Below are 18,742 nucleotides of genomic sequence, written 5' to 3' on the forward strand. Positions count from 1 at the left end.
CATATCTTAGTCAATTCTTACTCAAATTTGATTAATAAAGTATCTATCTGAAGGGGATTTTGAAAGTATGAATTTAGGTACTAATAGTACACATTTATGTTAAGGATTGAGTGAGATATTGTATTTTCTTTGTGTTTTTCAACTTTGTGACGAAAAATCACGTGATCTTACCGTTCTAAGGAATTATGCAAGCAGCAGTAACTCCGTAAAGCATCGTGATAATATTATAGTAAACTGGTGTCAGAAGCTGCATTGCTGTAAAAATTACAAATATCACACATTCGACCTGTCTACGTAGAAAGAAAGTTAAGAGGAAAACCTAAAACGGGAAAGACAAACAAGCCATATACATAACATAACGCCATAAAAAAACCTCAAGTGAACCGCAAATCCATAACCTCGGAGCTAGTCCGAGTTAATCGATAGCTAGTCCCTCCGTTGTGACCACTCTGTGCCGCCTCTTTCAAGTCGAATAGCATTCGATTGCCTAAGACACATAGAAATGACGTGCTTCCGAGAGCGGCTATAACAGTTTGGGGTACAACGTTGATGTCGTGGATGATGAGTTGGAGCACGTTGAACACGCAGCATGCGATGACCCTAGTTTGATTGTATTTTCAAGATTTTTAGCAGTCGGTTAGCAAATTTAACTCCCTTGTACGAAGAAATAGAAGATAGCCTTGACTTACAGGCTGAAATAAATAAATTGATCAAACACGATGATCTTGACCAGTGTGAAGCCTCTGAAACCGGTGGACAGATGCCAAAATTCGGCAGCTCGAACGAGTGTTAAACCCATTATAAGGAGATCATACACCAATGGCGGAATCCTTGGTGAGAAAGTCAATCAAAACCATTCATTTAGGCATGGAAAAGGTTGGACTGCGTACCAGTCTACTAATACCACCCCCAAAGACAAGGTCTTCGATACTGTACATAAAACTATATCGTCCGACAAGCGAATATCGGTGACTAGTGGCAAAAGATTTACTAAATCTGCAGAAAAACGCATATGCGACTGATATATTTCACGCACCTTGAAAAGCGTGAACGACGTAGATCAACGATCCGAGCCGAAATGCCTCCGCCATCACGAACAATGCTTTGAGTGCAACAGATATTCTTCGTTCTATATTATAAGCTTGGTTAGAGTAAGTCACACAATGCCGAGCCCTTGAAACTCACCGTAGGAGTGAAGGGCGAGGACTCTATGCAGAAGAATGTCTGTACGTCGTTAACGGTATTCTGTACAGAGTATTCCGGCTCGAACAGCAGCAGCTTACAGTCAATTACGACTCGGACAGTCATGTCTAGCAGAGTGTCCTTCGTGAACAAGATACATGCAAAGTATCGGGTAACATAGGACTCACCGGAAAAACCTCTCAACCAGGCGGTTACGACACCTAAGGAGCGTCAATTACATGCAATGTATCAAGAAGTTAGCGAAACTTACAGCTGTACATATTATCGTATATGAATCGAATTAATTTAATGAACGTCCTTAATTTTACTTGTGCACATACGAAGCATGATTTGCCGAGTGCGTTGTCCCTTCAGGGTATTGTTAGCGTCATTTCAAACTTAGCTCAATGACAGGGTGGAAATAACGAACAGTATAATATGGTAATAGGGGAAACTAAGCCCACATAGCGGTTCTAAAACTTCGGTCAATGATATGCTCAAGCGCAATAGCACAATGGCATACCGTAAAGAAGGCGATATTGATAAGACTCTGCGGAGTCCTCTAAAAATCCATCCCGTAACTAATGTCAAAGCACATCGACTGAAGAGATTGTGGAAAGTTACGCTCGTACCCAGAAGTATCGGACCTAGAGAAAGGGCCCATGGAGCCGTTAACGATGACTTCAGTCTCCGGAAAGGGCACAGGAATACCTCTTTGTTAATTGTCAAAGCTTCATCTTTGTTGTCAGAGACTGCAGGAACTTCATCAAACGTTGCGTACCAAAATCATACACCAACAGCGTCAGAATCAAAGTTTCGAAATATGTCGTGTAGATCGTGCTTGATAATAGGAGCGTCGCAATACTGGGGTCCACACCATTATGAACGCTGTTACTACCGTCAGTAGATCGAGCTGTAAAGGGCATCTGCTATGGGTGCAAGGGGAGTAGACGCGGGTGCATAAAGGACACTCTCATCGGGGGCGGAGGAGACGCCGTCTCACGTGAGGAACCGTACCCACTGGTAGAGCTTCATTTTAGAATATTCTCCCGATCACGGATCAGTCCGTACATCGAATCAGCTGCTGGTAACTTAGAGGGTGTTCGGATACAAGATCGCGCGGGGACATGATTTCCCTGAATCATGATCTGCAAAGTGTGCAGATCATAATATCGAAAAATGATGGAGTGTGCCGAACAGGTCAACTGTATGATTTCACAAGATCATGGGGTGTACCGAACGGTCGTATGATCTCAATGTATGCTCCGGTGTAAATTCCAAATAAAATGAATATTTTAATTGAATTTCTGTACATTTTCTAAGACATCCCTCCTGTACTGTTGTCCACTACTATGAGTACTTTCTCTGACCACCAGGATTTGGTTAATACTGTTGCTCTACTATGCTGTCTTGCTGCTGCTAAAGCTGTACAATCTCTTGCTCATTATTATGTGAAGGAGCCTCTTAATGAGTCCAAACTTTCTGGTGCTGAATGGGTAGCAGAACTTTGAAATGGTCACTCAGCATGCTTCCAGAGAGCATTTGGAATGAGGAAGCATGTTTTTAACAAGCTTCTGGATATATTGGAGAAGAAGGGTGGACTTTGTGAAACAAGATATATGAAAACTGATGAGCAGTTGGCTATCTTTCTGTACATGGCTGCTACTGGGAACACAAACAGAAGGGTTCAGGAAAGGTTTCAAAGAAGTGCAGATACAGTTTCCAAGTAAGTAATTTAAGTCAGTCTATTTACACTTATTCATACTTTTTATTATAGGTGTTTCCACAGGATCATTAATATGTTGAATTCACCCAGCATATACTATACATTTATCAAGCTTCCTAGAGAGGGAGCTCCTACTCCTGTGGAAATACAAACAAACCCAAAATGGTACCCTTATTTCAAGGACTGTCTTGGAGCCCTTGATGGAACCCACATATATGCTTCTGTCCTTTCTGATCAACAGCCTAGATACAGGAACAGGAAGGGATTTATATCTCAGAATGTTCTGGCTGTTGTATCATTTGACATGAAGTTTCTGTATGTTCTTAGTGGATGGGAGGGAAGTGCATCTGATAGTACAGTCTTGGACAGTGCTAGGCAACAAGGCTTCCTAGTTCCAGATAGCAAGTATTATCTTGGTGATGCTGGCTTTCCAGTCAGTACATCAGTACTTGTGCCATACAGAGGAGTACATTATCATTTGAGAGAATGGGCTGCTGCAAAGAATAGGTATGTATTTATCTAACTCATGAAACCTTCAATACATTTAAATTTAAATTTATAGACCCTTAGATGCAAAGGAACTGTTTAATCTGTGTCATGCTACAGCCAGGAATGTTGTGGAAAGAATATTTGGTGTTTTCAAAGCACGGTTTTGAATTTTTGCTACTGCACCAGAGTACTCTATCGAAACTCAAGCAGCTCTGGTGCAAGCCCTATGTGTAGTCCACAACATCATACGTATTTATGATCCTGCAGAGGTGCATGAGTGGGAAGAAAGTGACGAGGATATAGGGTCTGAGACTAGCATACAATGAGCTACAGGAGGAGCTGCACAACGAGCTGCAGCAGAGAACCTACATGATCGAATTGCAGAGGACATGTGGAAAGGGTATAAGCGAGAACGCTGAAGGAGGGGAGAAGAGTGAAGGAACATAACATGCGAGTGAGAACGATTTGCAAGTGACAGGAATGAAAGGGTAGAAACGAATGTGAATGAGGATGTGCCACAGCAGAAGGAGAAGGCAGTGTCATATTGTGTTCTCGCTCACGTAGTTGACCAGAGGATTGTGATGGTGCAATGCGAGAGGCATCTTGGAGAGGTGCAACAGTTATCTATTGAGCGTTTCATGTGCAGTCTCTTCGAACTGATGTATACTACTGTTGTATTGAGCGTTATGTATTGAATGACAAGCCTACGCCTGTTAAGATGTGGACATTGCAAGAAAACGCGGTTGGACAAGGCTTTGAACGACGGTTTGGGTGGTTTTTGCAAGTCACGAAGAGGTTGCCGGTGCTCTACTCCAATACATTACGAAGAGCACTGGTGGTTTTCTGGGCTGCGTAGGAATGCAGTTGCGATTGTGCGGCCGTTTGTAGGAAAACGCACAGATAGACCGGCACTGTTTGTGAATCCCTTCCTGGGACGCGATTCGTTCTCACTTTACGTACCGAGTAACCGGATTTTCTTGTTCGGTGTTCCTGGAACTGAGGACTATGGAGTAAAGAGCGCGTTTCCTGGTTAATCTTGTTGATGAATGCTGCTGGTCTAGGGAACATATCGAAGGTTTTCTGTGATCTGCATCTTCATGAACGGATCGACATATTGAATTCAGAGGGAAAGTAGTCGAGATATTACAAAATAAAACTAATTTACATGCCTTTGTACCTAGCAAGGGATTTCTGCAAATAAGTAGTACAGTGATCCTTATTTTGCAAAGCAAGATAAGTATCAGCAATACTAGTGTGCTCACGTATCATTTCTGCTACATCTACCATATCATTGTCAGACAATTCCTCATCCACCTCAATTGCTCGAATAGCAGCTGTCCTACGTTGTAGAGATGTCTCTGGAATCCAGGAAGTTGTTTTGGTAGGTGTCTGGGCTGTTGCATTCCTTGTAGAAGAAGCAAAAGTGACTGTGTCCGCTACTGTTTCAATTGACTCGCTGAGGCTTATTATTGCATTGGCTCCTGAAGTTTGAGGCCTCTTCTTTATAGCTGTAACCTCTGGCTCTAAGGATACTGCACGCTTAGAAGCAGTACTGGAAGTCTAGAAAGCATGTTAATATAGTCTGTAATGTGTAGGCTAAGTGTGAAAGGGACTCACCATAGGGAGAGTCTCAGTGTACTGAGTGTTGTCTCCACCAGTGTCTGACTCAAAGTCAGAGATATCTTCCAAACTCTTTGGCACAGCTGAGACAGAAGAAGTCTTGTTGCTTGCAAGAGAACTAGAGCTGGCAGCCTGTAGACTAGGTGTGCCCGAAGTCTGTGTATTCTGGCTAGGCCAGAATGCACCCCTTCCATCAGCTACAATCCCTTCTACAAGCTCTGCCATTTCCTCATAAAGAGGAAAGCTCTTCTTGTGCCATGGCTTAGCATTTTTGTGTGACTAGGAACGAATATTAGTGAAGAAGGAAGAAGATAAGACTGAGAAGTTAGTGTACCACAAAATACGTCTCCCATACATTTGCTGGAGCAGTTGCCAAATGCTGGACTGGGTCCCAACCAAAGCCAGATGACTCCCTAATCTTCTTCACCTCCTGGTATGCACTTTTGAGCTGTAGAGATCGTATGAGAAATCATATGTCAATAAGCTCAACTTGTAAAGACATACTCTGTGAAACCAAGACCTAACATGCTTCACCTCCTTCCTAACCCTGCCACTCTCACTCTCTGTACCAGCAAGGGCCTCAACAGCTAAAGACCAGACGACAGGCTTCCAACCACTCTCAGCCTGGAGGCCATCGTCCTTTGCCTTCTTCAGTGTCTGAATCAGAAGGGCCTCTTGATCAGCTGTCCAGGAAGCAGTGTCTTCTGGCATGAGAACACTTGCTGATCACTAGTGTGTTGTGTAGAGAGCAAATAGACATCTTCAGAGATGTGTAGAGGATGACTGGGGTGGACAAGTGAGGGTGAGACAAGAGGTACTGTTGATGTGGTATATGTGGTCTCATCTTTGGAGCGCGTGATCTCAAAATGAGATACGGCTCAGAGCCGTATCTCGTTTTTGGCAGGCACGTCGTGATCACAGAACAAGATCAAGAATGTAGATAGAGGTGGCCGAACACCCACCTCCATCTCAAATGTAGATCATGATCACACAAGATCATCTCCTTCTCCTTTCGGAAGGAATGATCTTGTTTGATCACGCAAGATCATGTATCCGAACACCCTCTTACTGAAGCAATAAACTCTCGAGCACATTAGTCCATGTCTATGCATGATGTTCCATCGTATCGTAATCTGCTGTCGGATTTTGGTCTAGTATTTATACTGGTAATATGAATCTCCCTTTTAAATCTTCGTCCGCCAGATCCTGATACTTAGTATAATTGCTTGCTCAGAGCTTCACGCACGAGGGACCAGAGAGTCTTCTAGTAAGCACTGGTACTAGTAGCCTTTTCTCTGTTCCATACCATCGTACCGATATGCTAGCAATCCGGCCTCGAAGCTAAGTACGTGGCTGTCCTCAATTCGATATCTCGAGTGCTTGAATGAGGATCTGACCATCTCCCTATTACATTCCAGACGTCAAATTTAGTATGCTATTTTAGCTGACACTTGCACTAGTTTCCCCTGATTGCCACACACATTTGTAATCAATACGGACTGAATCTACTCTATATTAAGTATGATACGCAGGAGACAAATTTACATGACGAACCAACTAGAATTTTAGGGAAATATGAACCGACTCGGAGCCGCTTTCTCGTCTCGTACTCCGATCCGAAAAAAAACCCTGGGCTCTTCGAAATTGATTTTACCCTTTCTGAATATGTAATCTAGGCCGAGCTTCTCTTGACAGTAACAACTTGTTCATGATATGCGTTTTGGAGTCCGGAAAGCTGTTCGAACCCAGCTAAGACAAGGCTGCCAGAGAATAGGGTACAGACACTTGGAATAGGTATGAAAAAGGGATAAACTAGCTAAATAAATAAACACAACGGGAGGCTGATATACATATACGGTGGCTGCAGTGTATGTGAAGATCGAGCAGTTAGCAAGGCCTTCAGCACTCAATGCAAGGCTTCGCCTGGGACATTTATGTCAGTGATATACATTCTGTGGCGTGATGTTCAGTGAAGGGGAAGGGGAATAAAGGATGGCGGGTCTTGTTTGAATCCGATATTCAAATGATGTCAAAGCTCAAAAGTATAGGAGTAGAACATAGTCCAAAGTCTACCACATATTGACAAAGGAACCAATCAAGACACGCATCCCTTCATTCGAAACATTGGCATGATGCTAGACGGCATGAAAGCCAGCCAAGTTCACGCCTTGAATTGTCTGAGTTATTTCTTCCTTTTACGGACTAGGTTTGCGATGATCATGCTTGAGCCGTAGTCACTTCTCCCGATCAATCAATGATACATCTAGAGATTCTCCATCTCGTTTCCCCAAAATCACGCCTCTTGCAGTTTGTTCGTACACGGTGCACAAGGGAAATAGTGAGTGCTTCTTAAGTGAGCGCGAGTTAAATTGAAAAAGGCATGTTCGGACTACATAACATATTCAGAACACAGCGCATCAGGAAGCATATCTCGGTGAATTGCAGCAGTACATAACTCCCAACGGGAAGAAAGATAGGTAGGAAAGGTCGCATATGTATGTTGGACAATTATGCTTATGCTGCGTGTGCGTGCTTCTGCTTGCCCGTACGAAGTTTACGAATGTAGAACTATATATAGGAATAGACAGGTGAGTATAGGGAAGGTAATTACGATGAGCGTCATAAAGAACGTACCTCAAGCTCCTTTCCTTCAAGAATGTAACCATCTGCACGACCAGACTGACCCGGTCGGCTGGAAATGGAAGCGTATAGACGACCTGCACCGAATTGGGCTGCGAGCGCCGGGTCGATTTTAGCATCTAAGGAGCATATTGTTATTACTCAAAGTTTATGGTAGCTCGAATGTTGATAAATGCTGACCCTTCTTCCTCTCCTCAAGGATGCGTTTGACATGGTTCGATTGCTTTTTCTCTTCTGCGCCTTCAGTTGCCTGTGCGCTCTTTGCTGCGAGCTTGGCGGAGATGGGAACAGCGTACTAAAGGAACCATGTCATTTTAGCTCGTTTGATGAAACGCGCAAGGAGATGCAACGTACGTGCGATTCGTACCACTGCCTGAAAGGAGTTGCATCGACCTGGATGATAGCACCCTTCACAAGCGTGTTTGTACGGACGAGTTCGTTGTTTGAGGCATTGTACACCTGATCAAATCCGCATCATCAGTACTCTTTCCTCAAGTCCACCACACCAAGGGAGCTGTACAGAGCAGGACGAGTGAAGTAGAACAGAAATGAAATACGCACAACACCAATAATCCTAGTCTTCCTCGTAACATGCTCAGAACCCCATGCAAAGTTTCCAGAGTCCAGACGAAGGGCACGGAATTTTTGGTTTCCACCACGCGTACGCACAGTGTGGATGCGCTTTGCACCGAGCCTGGTGTTTGCAGGCTGACGACCGAGCTCGAACTTTCTCTTCTTTCGGTAGTGGGCACGCTGAGCACCAGTCGCAGAGCGCTTGTGTCTTGAAGTGCGCGAGATACCTGGAACAAATAATCAAAGGAAGGGCAAAAGAACGTGGCAGAAGGTCAGTTATATGCATTAATACAGCAAATTGTCGACGACGACGTACCCATCGTTAACGGTCGTGTCAATTGCGGTGGACAGGCGATGGTCAGCAAAAGTGACGATGATTATGCGTGAGTGATACATACCAAATATGGCGTAACTGCTGTATAGTTCCAACTTGCCACATCAATACTTCTTACATAATCATCGATTGTTTTAATTTACAACTTGTGTAACCATTAGTTTGCAATTCTATGCGTGAATTCGCAGCCACCATAGTCAAGAGATTTCTTCGAGATCGTTCAACGTGTCCTTCTGCTATTGGATTATTTATTATCTTTAACTAATCAATCAAGTTATTCGGAATCCAAGGGGAGACAAGTCCTGCGAGAAACGACTGTGAACTACTTTGAGTAGGATGGCCTGCAGTTACCCGAGTTCCACTGAACGTCTGTGCACCCAGAACACCTCTGGCTTTCGTCTGAGCCAGTTGCATATACTTGACTAATTATGTTTTAGTTATTATTAGAGAATGAGGCTTTGACAGCAGTGCTCTTCTTCACCTGTTTCGAGCTGTACATGCAAAGAATTAATCCCAATTTCATACAACCATACTCCAAAAAACAATCCAAATGAAAACAAACAAATACATAATACATAACTTACGCACAAACACATCCTTCCATCATGTCGCACAAAATTTTTTAACCTGGCTGAGCACCATGAACATCACCGACAGATGACATCGTTGCATTACCACCAACACCAGCCAAGTCTCCTATTGCTCTACGAATCTCAAGTTTCTCCATAACAGCTCGGTGTAAAGATGACTTTGCTTTTGAGTTCCCGGGTTTCGCAGAAGAGATGATGGTGGTGCTGGGTGAAATGTCCATCGGTATAACAGATGGACTGCCTTGTATTGCTGCGAAATTTGACGACTGGCTGGAAGCAGTATCTAACCGAGTAACTGGGTCTGGAGCTGCCAAATGCGTTGGGATTATTATTGGATTGGTGCGCGGAGGGGGTGGCCACTGATTTAGGTCGTATATTTAAAGGAAAAGCGAGACGAAATATTAGATAGAGACTGTGGAATATGAGAAGGTAGATACGTACACCGCGATTGGGCTGATTGAAATGCAGAGCCGCCCATGGCGGATAGTCCTTCTCGAGTCGAATGACGTAGTCCTCTAAGAACTTGAGACGGTCTTGTAACGAACGTGGACGAGATGGGACTTCATGTCATATCGGAACAAACATGTTCAGAAGGTTAAGAAGCGAAGTAAAAACGTAAGGATAATGAGAGCATACCGAAACGAACACCAAGGTGATCCTCGATAGTCTCCATGCGGCCCGCGAGTTCCGGATGCTTCCCTGCGGTAGGTTCGTGCCCATTGCGATCCATTGATATTCGAGACTGCGGAGTAGCAGAAACAATAACTCCGGAAGAGTCGTTATCAACTTGCTCTCGCTTCATCGTCCTCTTCAAGGGTCCATCCTCATTCTTGGCAATATCATACTTCATCTGGAAGTCTCGATCTTGACTTTTCGCGTCCGCTCGAGCGCAAGAACTAAGAGATACGTCAACGTCCATGTTATCATTCACACCACCTTCTTGGACTTCGGGACTAAGAATATTATTAGGGTCTTTATCCGGAGCCGAGGAGGAGGATTCTCCTAATGTGTTAAGACGACGACGCTTCTCTGCGACGGATTGTAGGAACTCTGTACGATTTGATGCGTCATTTCGCTTCCGAGATTGCCTGAGCAGGTTCGAAATGGATCTTATCGTCTAATGAAGTTGGGAGGTATGCGTGTTATTTTGGAGACACTTTGAAGAAGATAAAGAGATAAAAGCGTACCGACGAAGGTGTCTGCGCTTCAACGCCGTCCTGTACTTGAACATATTCTAGTTTGCGTTCTTCAAGGGTTTTCTTCGGCAATGCAGGATCTACGTTTTTCATACATTCCTAAACAGAAAAACACGAGAATGGGCATAAAAGATGCATCATAAAAACCAAAGAAGCGTAATCTCAAATAAACCATACACATACCGAAATATCGTCCACAAAAGACTGAAGTGCACCCGGTATCCTCTCACGCTCCCACTCCTGGTTCAGCATCAACATATCTTCTCTTAGTCCCGCAAGTGCTTGAACTAACCCAGCTCGCTTCAAAAACGCACTGAGCGCAGCGTCCCACTGCTTCGCAAACTTCTGCTCCGGTTCACCAGCTCCCCTCCCCTTTCCTTTCCCATTCACCGCATCATCATAGAACCCGTCTTCTCCAGGTCGAAGAGTCTGCACTTCACGCTCGCAGTAAGTTTTCTGTGCACCATATTGCTGCTGTGTCGGAAGTGTATACCAGGACGGCGCGTAAGGTGTAGTGTGTGAAGCATGGAGAGGCCAATTTGTATACGGTTGGTGCACAGAGAAGGAGTAGAGACTTCCGTTATTCTGGGCTTGTTGTGCATATGAAGATGATGATGGCTTTCCGTCAGGCAAACCCGGTGTCCCTCTGGACATATTGTAAGAGATGAGCTTTACTGTAGCGTCTTCTCTGATCCGCTTGGCCTTTCAGCTTCCCAAGTGCATTGAAAATGATCTCATGGCACGTGATAATCTCGTCGATTATATTACCTTACTTGGAGATAATGTTACATTTTGTAATCTGTGCGTGCGGGTACTGTAGATAATAATATTAGTCCCTGCGGTTCTTCAAAGTTCCTTTCCCCTTTGGGCGTGTCTCAGAAAAGTATATTCTTCGGTGTCTGGTGAGTGGTGAAATATTCACGGCAGTACATTTGATAAACCCATCCTCAGTCAGACAACGCTTAAAAGTTTTCGATAATCGATAATCAGCTGATTGATACGGGACAGAGTGGGTCCAGCGTTTGTTTTGTAGGTCCAGACGTGCACAGGAAAACGCTTAGACTTAAATCGCCAAAAAGGCTGATAGACTTGCCCGCACCCAATTACTTGAAAAAACCACCGATTTGCTTGGAAATCTCTATAGACTTTACCCTGCTGACCAGTATACAATACTCCGTTCTTAAAGTAAATCATCAAATGATTCAAGTCACTCGGATAAACGTTCATGATACGTGTATTCAATCAATCTTTTGGAAGTATGACTCGATATGCCTAGACGCGCGCGCTATGGAATACATTGGGGGAGTGAGTGTGTGCGGGAGAGAGACCTTTGTGTAACGACCACGGAAGAACAGTGCGAGATGAGACGAAAACGAACGGACACGAGAACGTAAACGAGGCATCGTACGGTTACAGTTACATTTTTTGGACGAACGGACCAGAGGAAGATGATGAGGGGACGGGACAGAAAGAGATAACAGGCGCGGCAGACGAGGCGAGGAAAGACAAGAAAAGTAGGGAGGGATCGATAAAAACGCAGTACCGGGGTAGCCCCAATGCAAGATCAACGGAGCTGTCCACGGGACGACGGGCGACGGAAGCCTCACATAATGTTTATATACACGAATGGGAAGCATAAGGCGTTACGACTTAAAACAAATAGAAACGACATATTTTACGGACACCGATGAAGGGGGTTGCGAGCAAGAGACAAAGAGATATGGATTCGGAGCCGCGAACAAGAAAACCAAGGGCTACAGGACATGCATTAGAAAATGCAGAAGTCCACAGATAATTTGCGCACCGCGAGGCCTAGTAGCCTGGACCGCCGCCTTGTTGCTGGTAGCCTCCGTATCCTTGCTGGGGGAAGCCTCCTCCACCATAGCCTCCACCAAAGCCGGGACCTTAAAAGTTTCCTAGTCAGTCAGATGCGCGTGACAGACGAAACAGCACCGCTATGCACCTGGGTTAAATCCACCACCGCCTAACAACGAATGCACAAGAAGTTAAGACGACGAAGAGCAATTCAGAAGACAAGAGGGAAGGGTCTAACCGTAACCACCGCCATAGCCACTCACTACGAAGACAAATCAGTCACCGGGAAAACTGAAACACCGAAGATGGGAGCTCACTACCGCCACCAGAATTGTAGCCTCCTTGTTGCATTCCAGGGTAACCACCGCCTACGCGATAAATGCCAGAGCCCATCAACCAGTATAAAACGGCTCACCAGAAGACTGACTAGGTTGAGGGCGCGCATTGGCGAAGTTGACCTTGATACGCCTGCCCTCGAACTCTTGTTCGTTGAGGGCACTGATGGCGCCAGTCGCCTCAGTCTCACTGCTAAATGTCACAAACCCGAAGCCTCGAGAGCGGCCTGTGTCGCGGTCGCGCATGACAATAGACTGAGGGAATAAAATTGATGCATATATGCACATACGTCGGAGATGACGATGCGGCAGTGGAGCGGGGGTGCGCATACATCGAAGCCAATAGCAAGACGCGTCGCACATGTATTACGAAACACGCGCATTCAATGTCCAGTGGGTTAATTTCAGAACAGGAACACATCTTAGTAATAAAAAGAAGCAGAAGATCGAGCGGAGCGCACATCAACGACCTGGCCATAGTCGGAAAATGCCTATACGTGCAATGCAGGAGCAGGCAGCAAACGCGAGCACACAAGCACCGAAGCACGGGGGGAAAGCAAACAAAAATCACATTCACGATACGGTCACGGAAACGAGAACAGGCACAGCAGACTGACTTTACGGAGAGTATCATCGGTTGTATTCCAGGACAAATTGCTATACATGCAACGAGGTATCAGTCGAGGGGTTCCACAAGGGACTGCCCCTGAGCAGACGAGAGCACGGACCCGACGTAAACTTTGGCGGTCATGGTGGACTATGCTACTGATCTGCGGGGGACGACGACGGGGACGAATGGGTGCACTGGAAGTCAGCGAGAGACGGGGCAAGATGGGGGATAGAAAGAGGGTACGGAGACAGGATGTGAGAAGATTTACCGACTCTTATAGGACTCGAATGCTGTGCGAATCGAGAACGGATCTGCGCTCCAAAACAGGCCGAGGCCCTATCCCCCGCACTCTGCAAGTAGCTCTCCGCCCTCATTCCGACGCGCAAACTCAGTTTAAATTCAATTGGTCCGCGTTCAGCTGCCGTTTATGGCTCATCCGCAAGACGTATCAAAAAACTCCATTCGTTGCAAGTGGGAAAACAGTCAACGGTATGCATGTCTCAGCTAGATACAGATAGAGCAGGAAAAAGGACAGAAATCGTAGATGAAAAAAGAGATGTGAGTAAATTTGGAAGAAATGAGAGGGAGAGAAAAAAACGGTCATCACGGTCGTAAACGAAACTGTATATTAGAATTCAAGCATGATATGGAATCCAAGTCAAAGTGTCCGTCAAACTCGGCGTCTACGACTTGCCCATCGACAGTCGCTTCTTGAGCTTATCCCGCATCTTCCTGCCCTCCTGAACACTCGCAGCAGGACTTTCTCCTTCCCCGCGCACACTCCCACTGCCATCACCGCGTTCGCTGCCTTCGTCCCTTGAATCACGTCCCTTCTTATCATCCTTGAGCGGTGATCCTTGGACAGCTGGGACTGAACCCTGACGCCGCCCTACGAGCGAAACTCTGCGGGCGAAGCGCTGGAAATTCTGAGAAGCAGTTCGCTTCCTCTTAGGATCTGCCGGGTCGGGCGTCCCGCTCCGTGGTGAATCTCGGACGCTGTTATCAAACGTGACTCCCGTCGGACCTGGGGACGTCGCCAAGTCCGATTGCGCCTCAGTCTCACCCGTCGATGGGAATGAGACTGGTCCGCTGGGGAATGCGACAGGAGCCTCGGAACTTGGGAACTGTACAGGGGCACCGGATGATGTAGAAGGCTCGGATTGGTTATGAACAACAGGTGCATCTGTAGCAGGCTCTGAGGCCGCGACTGCAGCGAACGTCTTAGGCTGCTTTTCTTTCACCTGACCATCAATAGCGGAAGGAGCAGTGGCTTCTTTAATGTTAACCTCAGACACCGCAGCGGACCCAGCGACATCTTCTTGAGGTTCACTAGACTTCGGTACCTCTGCGTCGGTGCCTTTATCAGGTTGCTCCACATTGTACCCAGAGATCTCCTTTTTACCCTCAAGAGTTACGAATTGCGGATCCTCAGCACGAATTTGGTCGGCCCACATAGTAGCGAAGACGCCGCTCATCTCAAGCAATTCTCGATGACTACCTTGTTCCACGATCTGTCCATTTTTGAGCACCAGAATCCTAAAAGATGGAAGAAGGAATGAGTATAAGCTTTATTAAACACTAAACCAGAGGAAGACGAGACGGAGAGATTTACGTACACATCCGCCGATGCAATGGTCTAGGAGATGGTCATGTGTGATAAACTTCAGAAATAGCGCGGATATAGGAACTCGGGTGCACATACCGAGAGGCGATGGGCTATGGACAGGGACGATCGGCCTTGAACAAGGTTTTGCAATGCCTTCTGGATGTCCTTTTCTGTTGACGTATCTAACGCGCTATATGGACAAGACGACAACCCATCAGTTGTTGTCTATCGGGCAAAGGGTGTTCGCGAAAAGCACAATCCCGAGAACCTTAATCTTACCTCGTCGCCTCGTCAAGCAATAGGATTGGCGGATTCTTGAGAAGAGTTCGAGCAATAGCCACACGCTGCTTCTCGCCTCCGCTCAGGCGAACGCCGCGTTCACCGACCTTCGTATCATACCCGTCGGGGAAGGTCATTATCCTGTCGTGCATTTGAGCGGCCTTTGCAGCAGCCTCGATCTCCTCACGAGACGCGTCAAACTTGCCGTACCTGACACACGTTACAGTTAGCGGGCCGGACCTTGTATGCAGTATTCTCATCCTCACCCAATGTTGTACGCAATGCTTGCATTGAATAGGACGGAATCTTGTGGGACAACACCAATAGCCTTACGGAGCGAAAGTTGAGTGACATCACGGATGTCCTGTCCGTCAATAAGAATCCTTCCCTGACCCTCTTTCAGGTCGTAGAAGCGATACAGGAGGCGGAGAACAGTCGATTTCCCAGACCCAGACTCGCCCACGAGAGCGACCGAAGCACCCTTAGGTACCCTGAAAGACACTCCATTGAGTGCGGTGGTCCGGTCGTCGTAAGAGAAGGACACATTGTCTTGATCCAATAAAAATAAGACTGAGATCTTCCCATCGAGCAACTTTCATGTGCTTACCGAATTCAATCTCTCCGTTGTCAACGATCAAATCAGGGGCACCAGGTTTATCGTTAACTTCGGTCGGCTCATCCAGGAGCTTCAAAAGACGCTCAGTGTCAACCAGACTCGTGTTGATTTGCCTGTATATGAAGCCCAGCTGATTGAGAGGACCGTATAGCTGGCGACAAAAATAGGGTCTATTATGGGCCAGAAATTTGGCGAATTAAGCTTTATGGCTCACCTGCGTAAGGTAGATTACAAAGACAACAAATTCGCTAGGAGAAGAAAGGCCATTGGTCACACGGAGCGCTACAATCATACCTCCAACCAAGAACCCAATTGTCTGTGGGAAAATGGCATAGGGATCATGGTAATAAATAAGCACATGCACTACTTCTGTATTGCACCCGATGCGTACCATTAATAAGTTCTGGATCAGATTGAGAAGGTTGAGGGATACTGTATGGGGTTTCAGTATATTAATGTCACTGAGATGCATAGCACGTACAAATCACGCGGTACTCCAGTGATTGAAAGTCTTTGATTGCATTGGCGTAACGCTCGTTCTCAAAGGCTTCTCCTCCGAAATACTTAACTGTTTCATAGTTCAAGAGACAATCTGTGTGTATGCCTCGTGTGATCTAACATGACATGAGCCTAAAGTCACCATTTTATTCATGAATGCGTACGATGTCCTTGTCATTCATCTGCCTCCTGATGCGTGTACGCCAGGAAGTGAGTGCGATGCTCGCAGAAACTATAAAGCAGGTAAGCAACAATTTGTCGGCAATTGAAACGATACCGCTTACCGTAACTGGCCATAACGAATGCGACTACGAATGCAAGCTCCCAGTCAAACTCCCAGACAAAAACACCCAGTGCTAGGATAATATCAATGAAAGTCGGGAGAATGTTGAAGAGCATGAGTTCGAAAACGCGGTTGATAGAGGCGCCTCGGTCGAGTATCCGAAGGATTTCACCCGTCTTGCGGCGCATATGGAAGGAGAGCGAAAGAGAAAGAAGATGGTTGAAAGACATCTGGGACATCTCTATGTATGGTGTTTAGAACTAAAGGGCAAGATATCTCACATTACCAACTCACCTCTGTCGGAATATTGCATAACTGGTGCCCATAAGGTCTATAGTACAGGAAATTAGTTCATTCGAGCATAAGTAAACCATTTCATGTAACGCACATCACGTAGGGCACCTAATCCACCGCTTCCTTGCAAAAAGCGGAGGCCCACATACGCGAGAAGGTAAGGCCAGAATGAACGTCGCGGTGGTGTCCCCGGTCCCAGTCCAAACTGCTTCTCAAGTAGATCGACAAGGCCTCCAAGAGTGAGTGGAACGGCGACATTAACGACGCGTCCGATGGCAAGCACAATCATGCAAAGCATCTAATGAATGACGTAGAAAAAAATATAAATAGCCAAGGTAAGTGGTAATTCATTCATAAAAAAATAGAGAAATTTGGTTTACAGCAAGAAATTGAAGCCAGACGTTATTCTTGGGCCAAAGGTATGGCGACAGCCTCTTAACTCGCCGATACATCTCTCTCCAGGATGGGTTTTCCAACTTCGCCGTTTCGGTCTGGGCCTTGACCTTAGAAGGAGGAGCCTTTAGAGTCTTCAAAAGCAAGTCACACGACTCAATATAACTGCATGTGGCTTTGAACATGTCACTCACTTGAAGGACATCCTGAGCTTCACTAGGCGCAGGCGTATGTGTCCTTGGCGTTGCCGTAGCAGTCGGTGCAAGCGAACGAGAAGGCCCAAAGGTACCATACGCCGATTGACCTTGGGTACCCGTATTAAGGCCCTGGCCAGTTAGTGTGCCCTCCTCGGCCGGAGCGAGTAGAGCCGAATTTTCTTCCGTAACACTGACCGCACCTCCATTCGTCTGATGAACTTCGGATAATGGAACATACCTCACACGCGGGAAAGACAACGCCGCGTATAGTGGAATGAGAACGAGAAGGCGGAACACCGGGAACAATGTGTGCAGCAATGCTGGGAAATTAATCTGATAACGGGGAGACTCTGGAATACCTATGCGTGCTGGGATAAGATATTCAAGTCAGATCAATGCATAACTCGGTAAAGTAGGGTGATATACGTACATTTGCTGCGGAATTCCACTGTTAAGACAAGCAGCACGACCTCAACAATTGTCCCGACCAGAGCCAGTGCAGTCCAGAACTTCGGTCGTTTCATCGTCCATACTGCAGCACCTTTCGTCTCTTTCCAGACTCCAAGTATGACTAGTAGGCCCGATGCTAGCAATCCACCTATTGTTTCGACCTCCAATCCACTCCATTGAGCAATCCATGATCCATGAGACGGCGTTCCTTGCCAAGTTTTACTCAATACTGAATGAAGCACCAATGCAAAACCGTCAAGGAAATAGGTCAACGCGACGAGTGAGCACTGTAATGGTACTTAGCAACGACAAGCTGTGCAAGTCATATGAAACTCACCAGTGAAATGATAAGAGAACGGCGCGGTGTAGTCACCGAGACGACAACTGATACGATAGGAGAAGATGACCCGGGTGTTTGCTGAGGCTTAACAGCGAGAAGAGACAAAGATGTGGCGAGCAACAAGACAACGAAAGAAAGGCGGATAGCGAAGAGTGCCACAAGAATAGCATTTTCAGCAGCCATTATCGTCGTCGCCGCTGTCTGCGAAGACAGGACGAGCTCAAAGGGTGTAGAGGCTGTCGAGAGTAGGGGATCTAATCCAAATCGTACACGGAGGTCGTGAAAGTCGTGAGCAAGGAGTGAACTGCCTCGTGCCGGACAACTCTTATAGCATAGCACGCACTAAGCGGATCACATTTTTTGCCACAATTTTTCGTTCTTTTTCTTCTTTCATCACTCGCCAAGCGTGTCTTACGTCTTGAACCGACACAAAAGACAGCCTCTTTGATAACAAGGAGCAGGCAAGACGAAATAACTATGTACGTAGTTACGAACGGTTGTCCCCGCCAGCCAATCCGTCCAGGATCTCCTCTAGTCTACTACGCACTTTGTCTACTCTGTTGCCCTGTACGTCTACGTCTCCACGGTGGAGCATTCTAATTGCCGTCCTGCCTTCACGAACATAATCAAAAGACTTTGCGACTAATCGATCGCGTTCTGAGTCACCTGTGGATAC

At 46.1% G+C, this 18,742-nt stretch overlaps 7 protein-coding genes across 7 annotated transcripts; 1 reads left to right on the forward strand and 6 right to left on the reverse strand.

The window, feature by feature from the left end:
* Nucleotides 1-312: 312 nt before the first annotated feature.
* On the reverse strand, nt 313-1,113 carry FOMMEDRAFT_20352 (uncharacterized protein). Its single transcript, XM_007266832.1, has 4 exons — nt 1,037-1,113; nt 891-972; nt 690-830; nt 313-600 (listed from the first exon to the last, which is right to left on the reverse strand). The coding sequence occupies exons 1-4, from the start codon at nt 1,089-1,091 to the stop codon at nt 375-377; spliced, it is 504 nt and encodes a 167-aa protein (XP_007266894.1). The 5' UTR covers nt 1,092-1,113; the 3' UTR covers nt 313-374.
* Nucleotides 1,114-1,696: 583 nt separating this feature from the next.
* Nucleotides 1,697-2,313, forward strand: FOMMEDRAFT_156566 (uncharacterized protein; the record flags this gene model as incomplete). Its single annotated transcript, XM_007266833.1, has 2 exons — nt 1,697-2,012; nt 2,087-2,313. The coding sequence occupies 2 exons, from the start codon at nt 1,697-1,699 to the stop codon at nt 2,311-2,313; spliced, it is 543 nt and encodes a 180-aa protein (XP_007266895.1).
* A 1,904-nt stretch (nt 2,314-4,217) lies between these two features.
* Nucleotides 4,218-5,728, reverse strand: FOMMEDRAFT_156567 (uncharacterized protein; the record flags this gene model as incomplete). Its single annotated transcript, XM_007266834.1, has 6 exons — nt 4,218-4,308; nt 4,358-4,454; nt 4,660-4,957; nt 5,015-5,296; nt 5,352-5,465; nt 5,522-5,728. The coding sequence occupies 6 exons, from the start codon at nt 5,726-5,728 to the stop codon at nt 4,218-4,220; spliced, it is 1,089 nt and encodes a 362-aa protein (XP_007266896.1).
* A 1,626-nt stretch (nt 5,729-7,354) lies between these two features.
* Nucleotides 7,355-8,570, reverse strand: FOMMEDRAFT_108329 (40S ribosomal protein S8). Its single transcript, XM_007266835.1, has 6 exons — nt 8,547-8,570; nt 8,219-8,457; nt 8,012-8,116; nt 7,838-7,952; nt 7,652-7,776; nt 7,355-7,585 (listed from the first exon to the last, which is right to left on the reverse strand). The coding sequence occupies exons 1-6, from the start codon at nt 8,548-8,550 to the stop codon at nt 7,532-7,534; spliced, it is 642 nt and encodes a 213-aa protein (XP_007266897.1). The 5' UTR covers nt 8,551-8,570; the 3' UTR covers nt 7,355-7,531.
* A 1,042-nt stretch (nt 8,571-9,612) lies between these two features.
* On the reverse strand, nt 9,613-10,841 carry FOMMEDRAFT_20354 (uncharacterized protein; the record flags this gene model as incomplete). The annotated part of the gene is made up of 5 exons (XM_007266836.1): nt 10,643-10,841; nt 10,534-10,590; nt 10,342-10,449; nt 9,791-10,271; nt 9,613-9,714 (listed from the first exon to the last, which is right to left on the reverse strand). Coding segments are annotated over exons 3-5 (628 nt in total), but the record flags the coding sequence as incomplete, so codon positions are not given.
* Nucleotides 10,842-11,605: 764 nt separating this feature from the next.
* FOMMEDRAFT_20355 (RNA-binding domain-containing protein) lies at nt 11,606-13,347 on the reverse strand. Its single transcript, XM_007266837.1, has 9 exons — nt 13,229-13,347; nt 13,118-13,157; nt 12,962-12,991; nt 12,581-12,755; nt 12,483-12,506; nt 12,404-12,427; nt 12,314-12,334; nt 12,155-12,254; nt 11,606-12,104 (listed from the first exon to the last, which is right to left on the reverse strand). Exons 1-8 carry the CDS (start codon nt 13,249-13,251, stop codon nt 12,163-12,165), a joined length of 429 nt encoding a protein of 142 aa, XP_007266899.1. The 5' UTR covers nt 13,252-13,347; the 3' UTR covers nt 11,606-12,104; nt 12,155-12,162.
* A 230-nt stretch (nt 13,348-13,577) lies between these two features.
* Nucleotides 13,578-18,293, reverse strand: FOMMEDRAFT_108336 (uncharacterized protein). The gene is made up of 17 exons (XM_007266838.1): nt 18,064-18,293; nt 17,707-18,013; nt 17,274-17,644; nt 17,067-17,213; nt 16,781-16,984; nt 16,687-16,723; nt 16,394-16,633; nt 16,274-16,341; nt 16,093-16,225; nt 16,003-16,043; nt 15,826-15,927; nt 15,603-15,762; nt 15,262-15,544; nt 14,996-15,205; nt 14,813-14,906; nt 14,727-14,746; nt 13,578-14,646 (listed from the first exon to the last, which is right to left on the reverse strand). The coding sequence occupies exons 1-17, from the start codon at nt 18,247-18,249 to the stop codon at nt 13,794-13,796; spliced, it is 3,456 nt and encodes a 1,151-aa protein (XP_007266900.1). The 5' UTR covers nt 18,250-18,293; the 3' UTR covers nt 13,578-13,793.
* Between the last annotated feature and the right edge of the window lie 449 nt (nt 18,294-18,742).

The sequence above is a fragment of the Fomitiporia mediterranea genome, assembly GCF_000271605.1.
Source record: "Fomitiporia mediterranea MF3/22 unplaced genomic scaffold FOMMEscaffold_6, whole genome shotgun sequence".
NCBI lineage: Eukaryota > Fungi > Basidiomycota > Agaricomycetes > Hymenochaetales > Hymenochaetaceae > Fomitiporia > Fomitiporia mediterranea.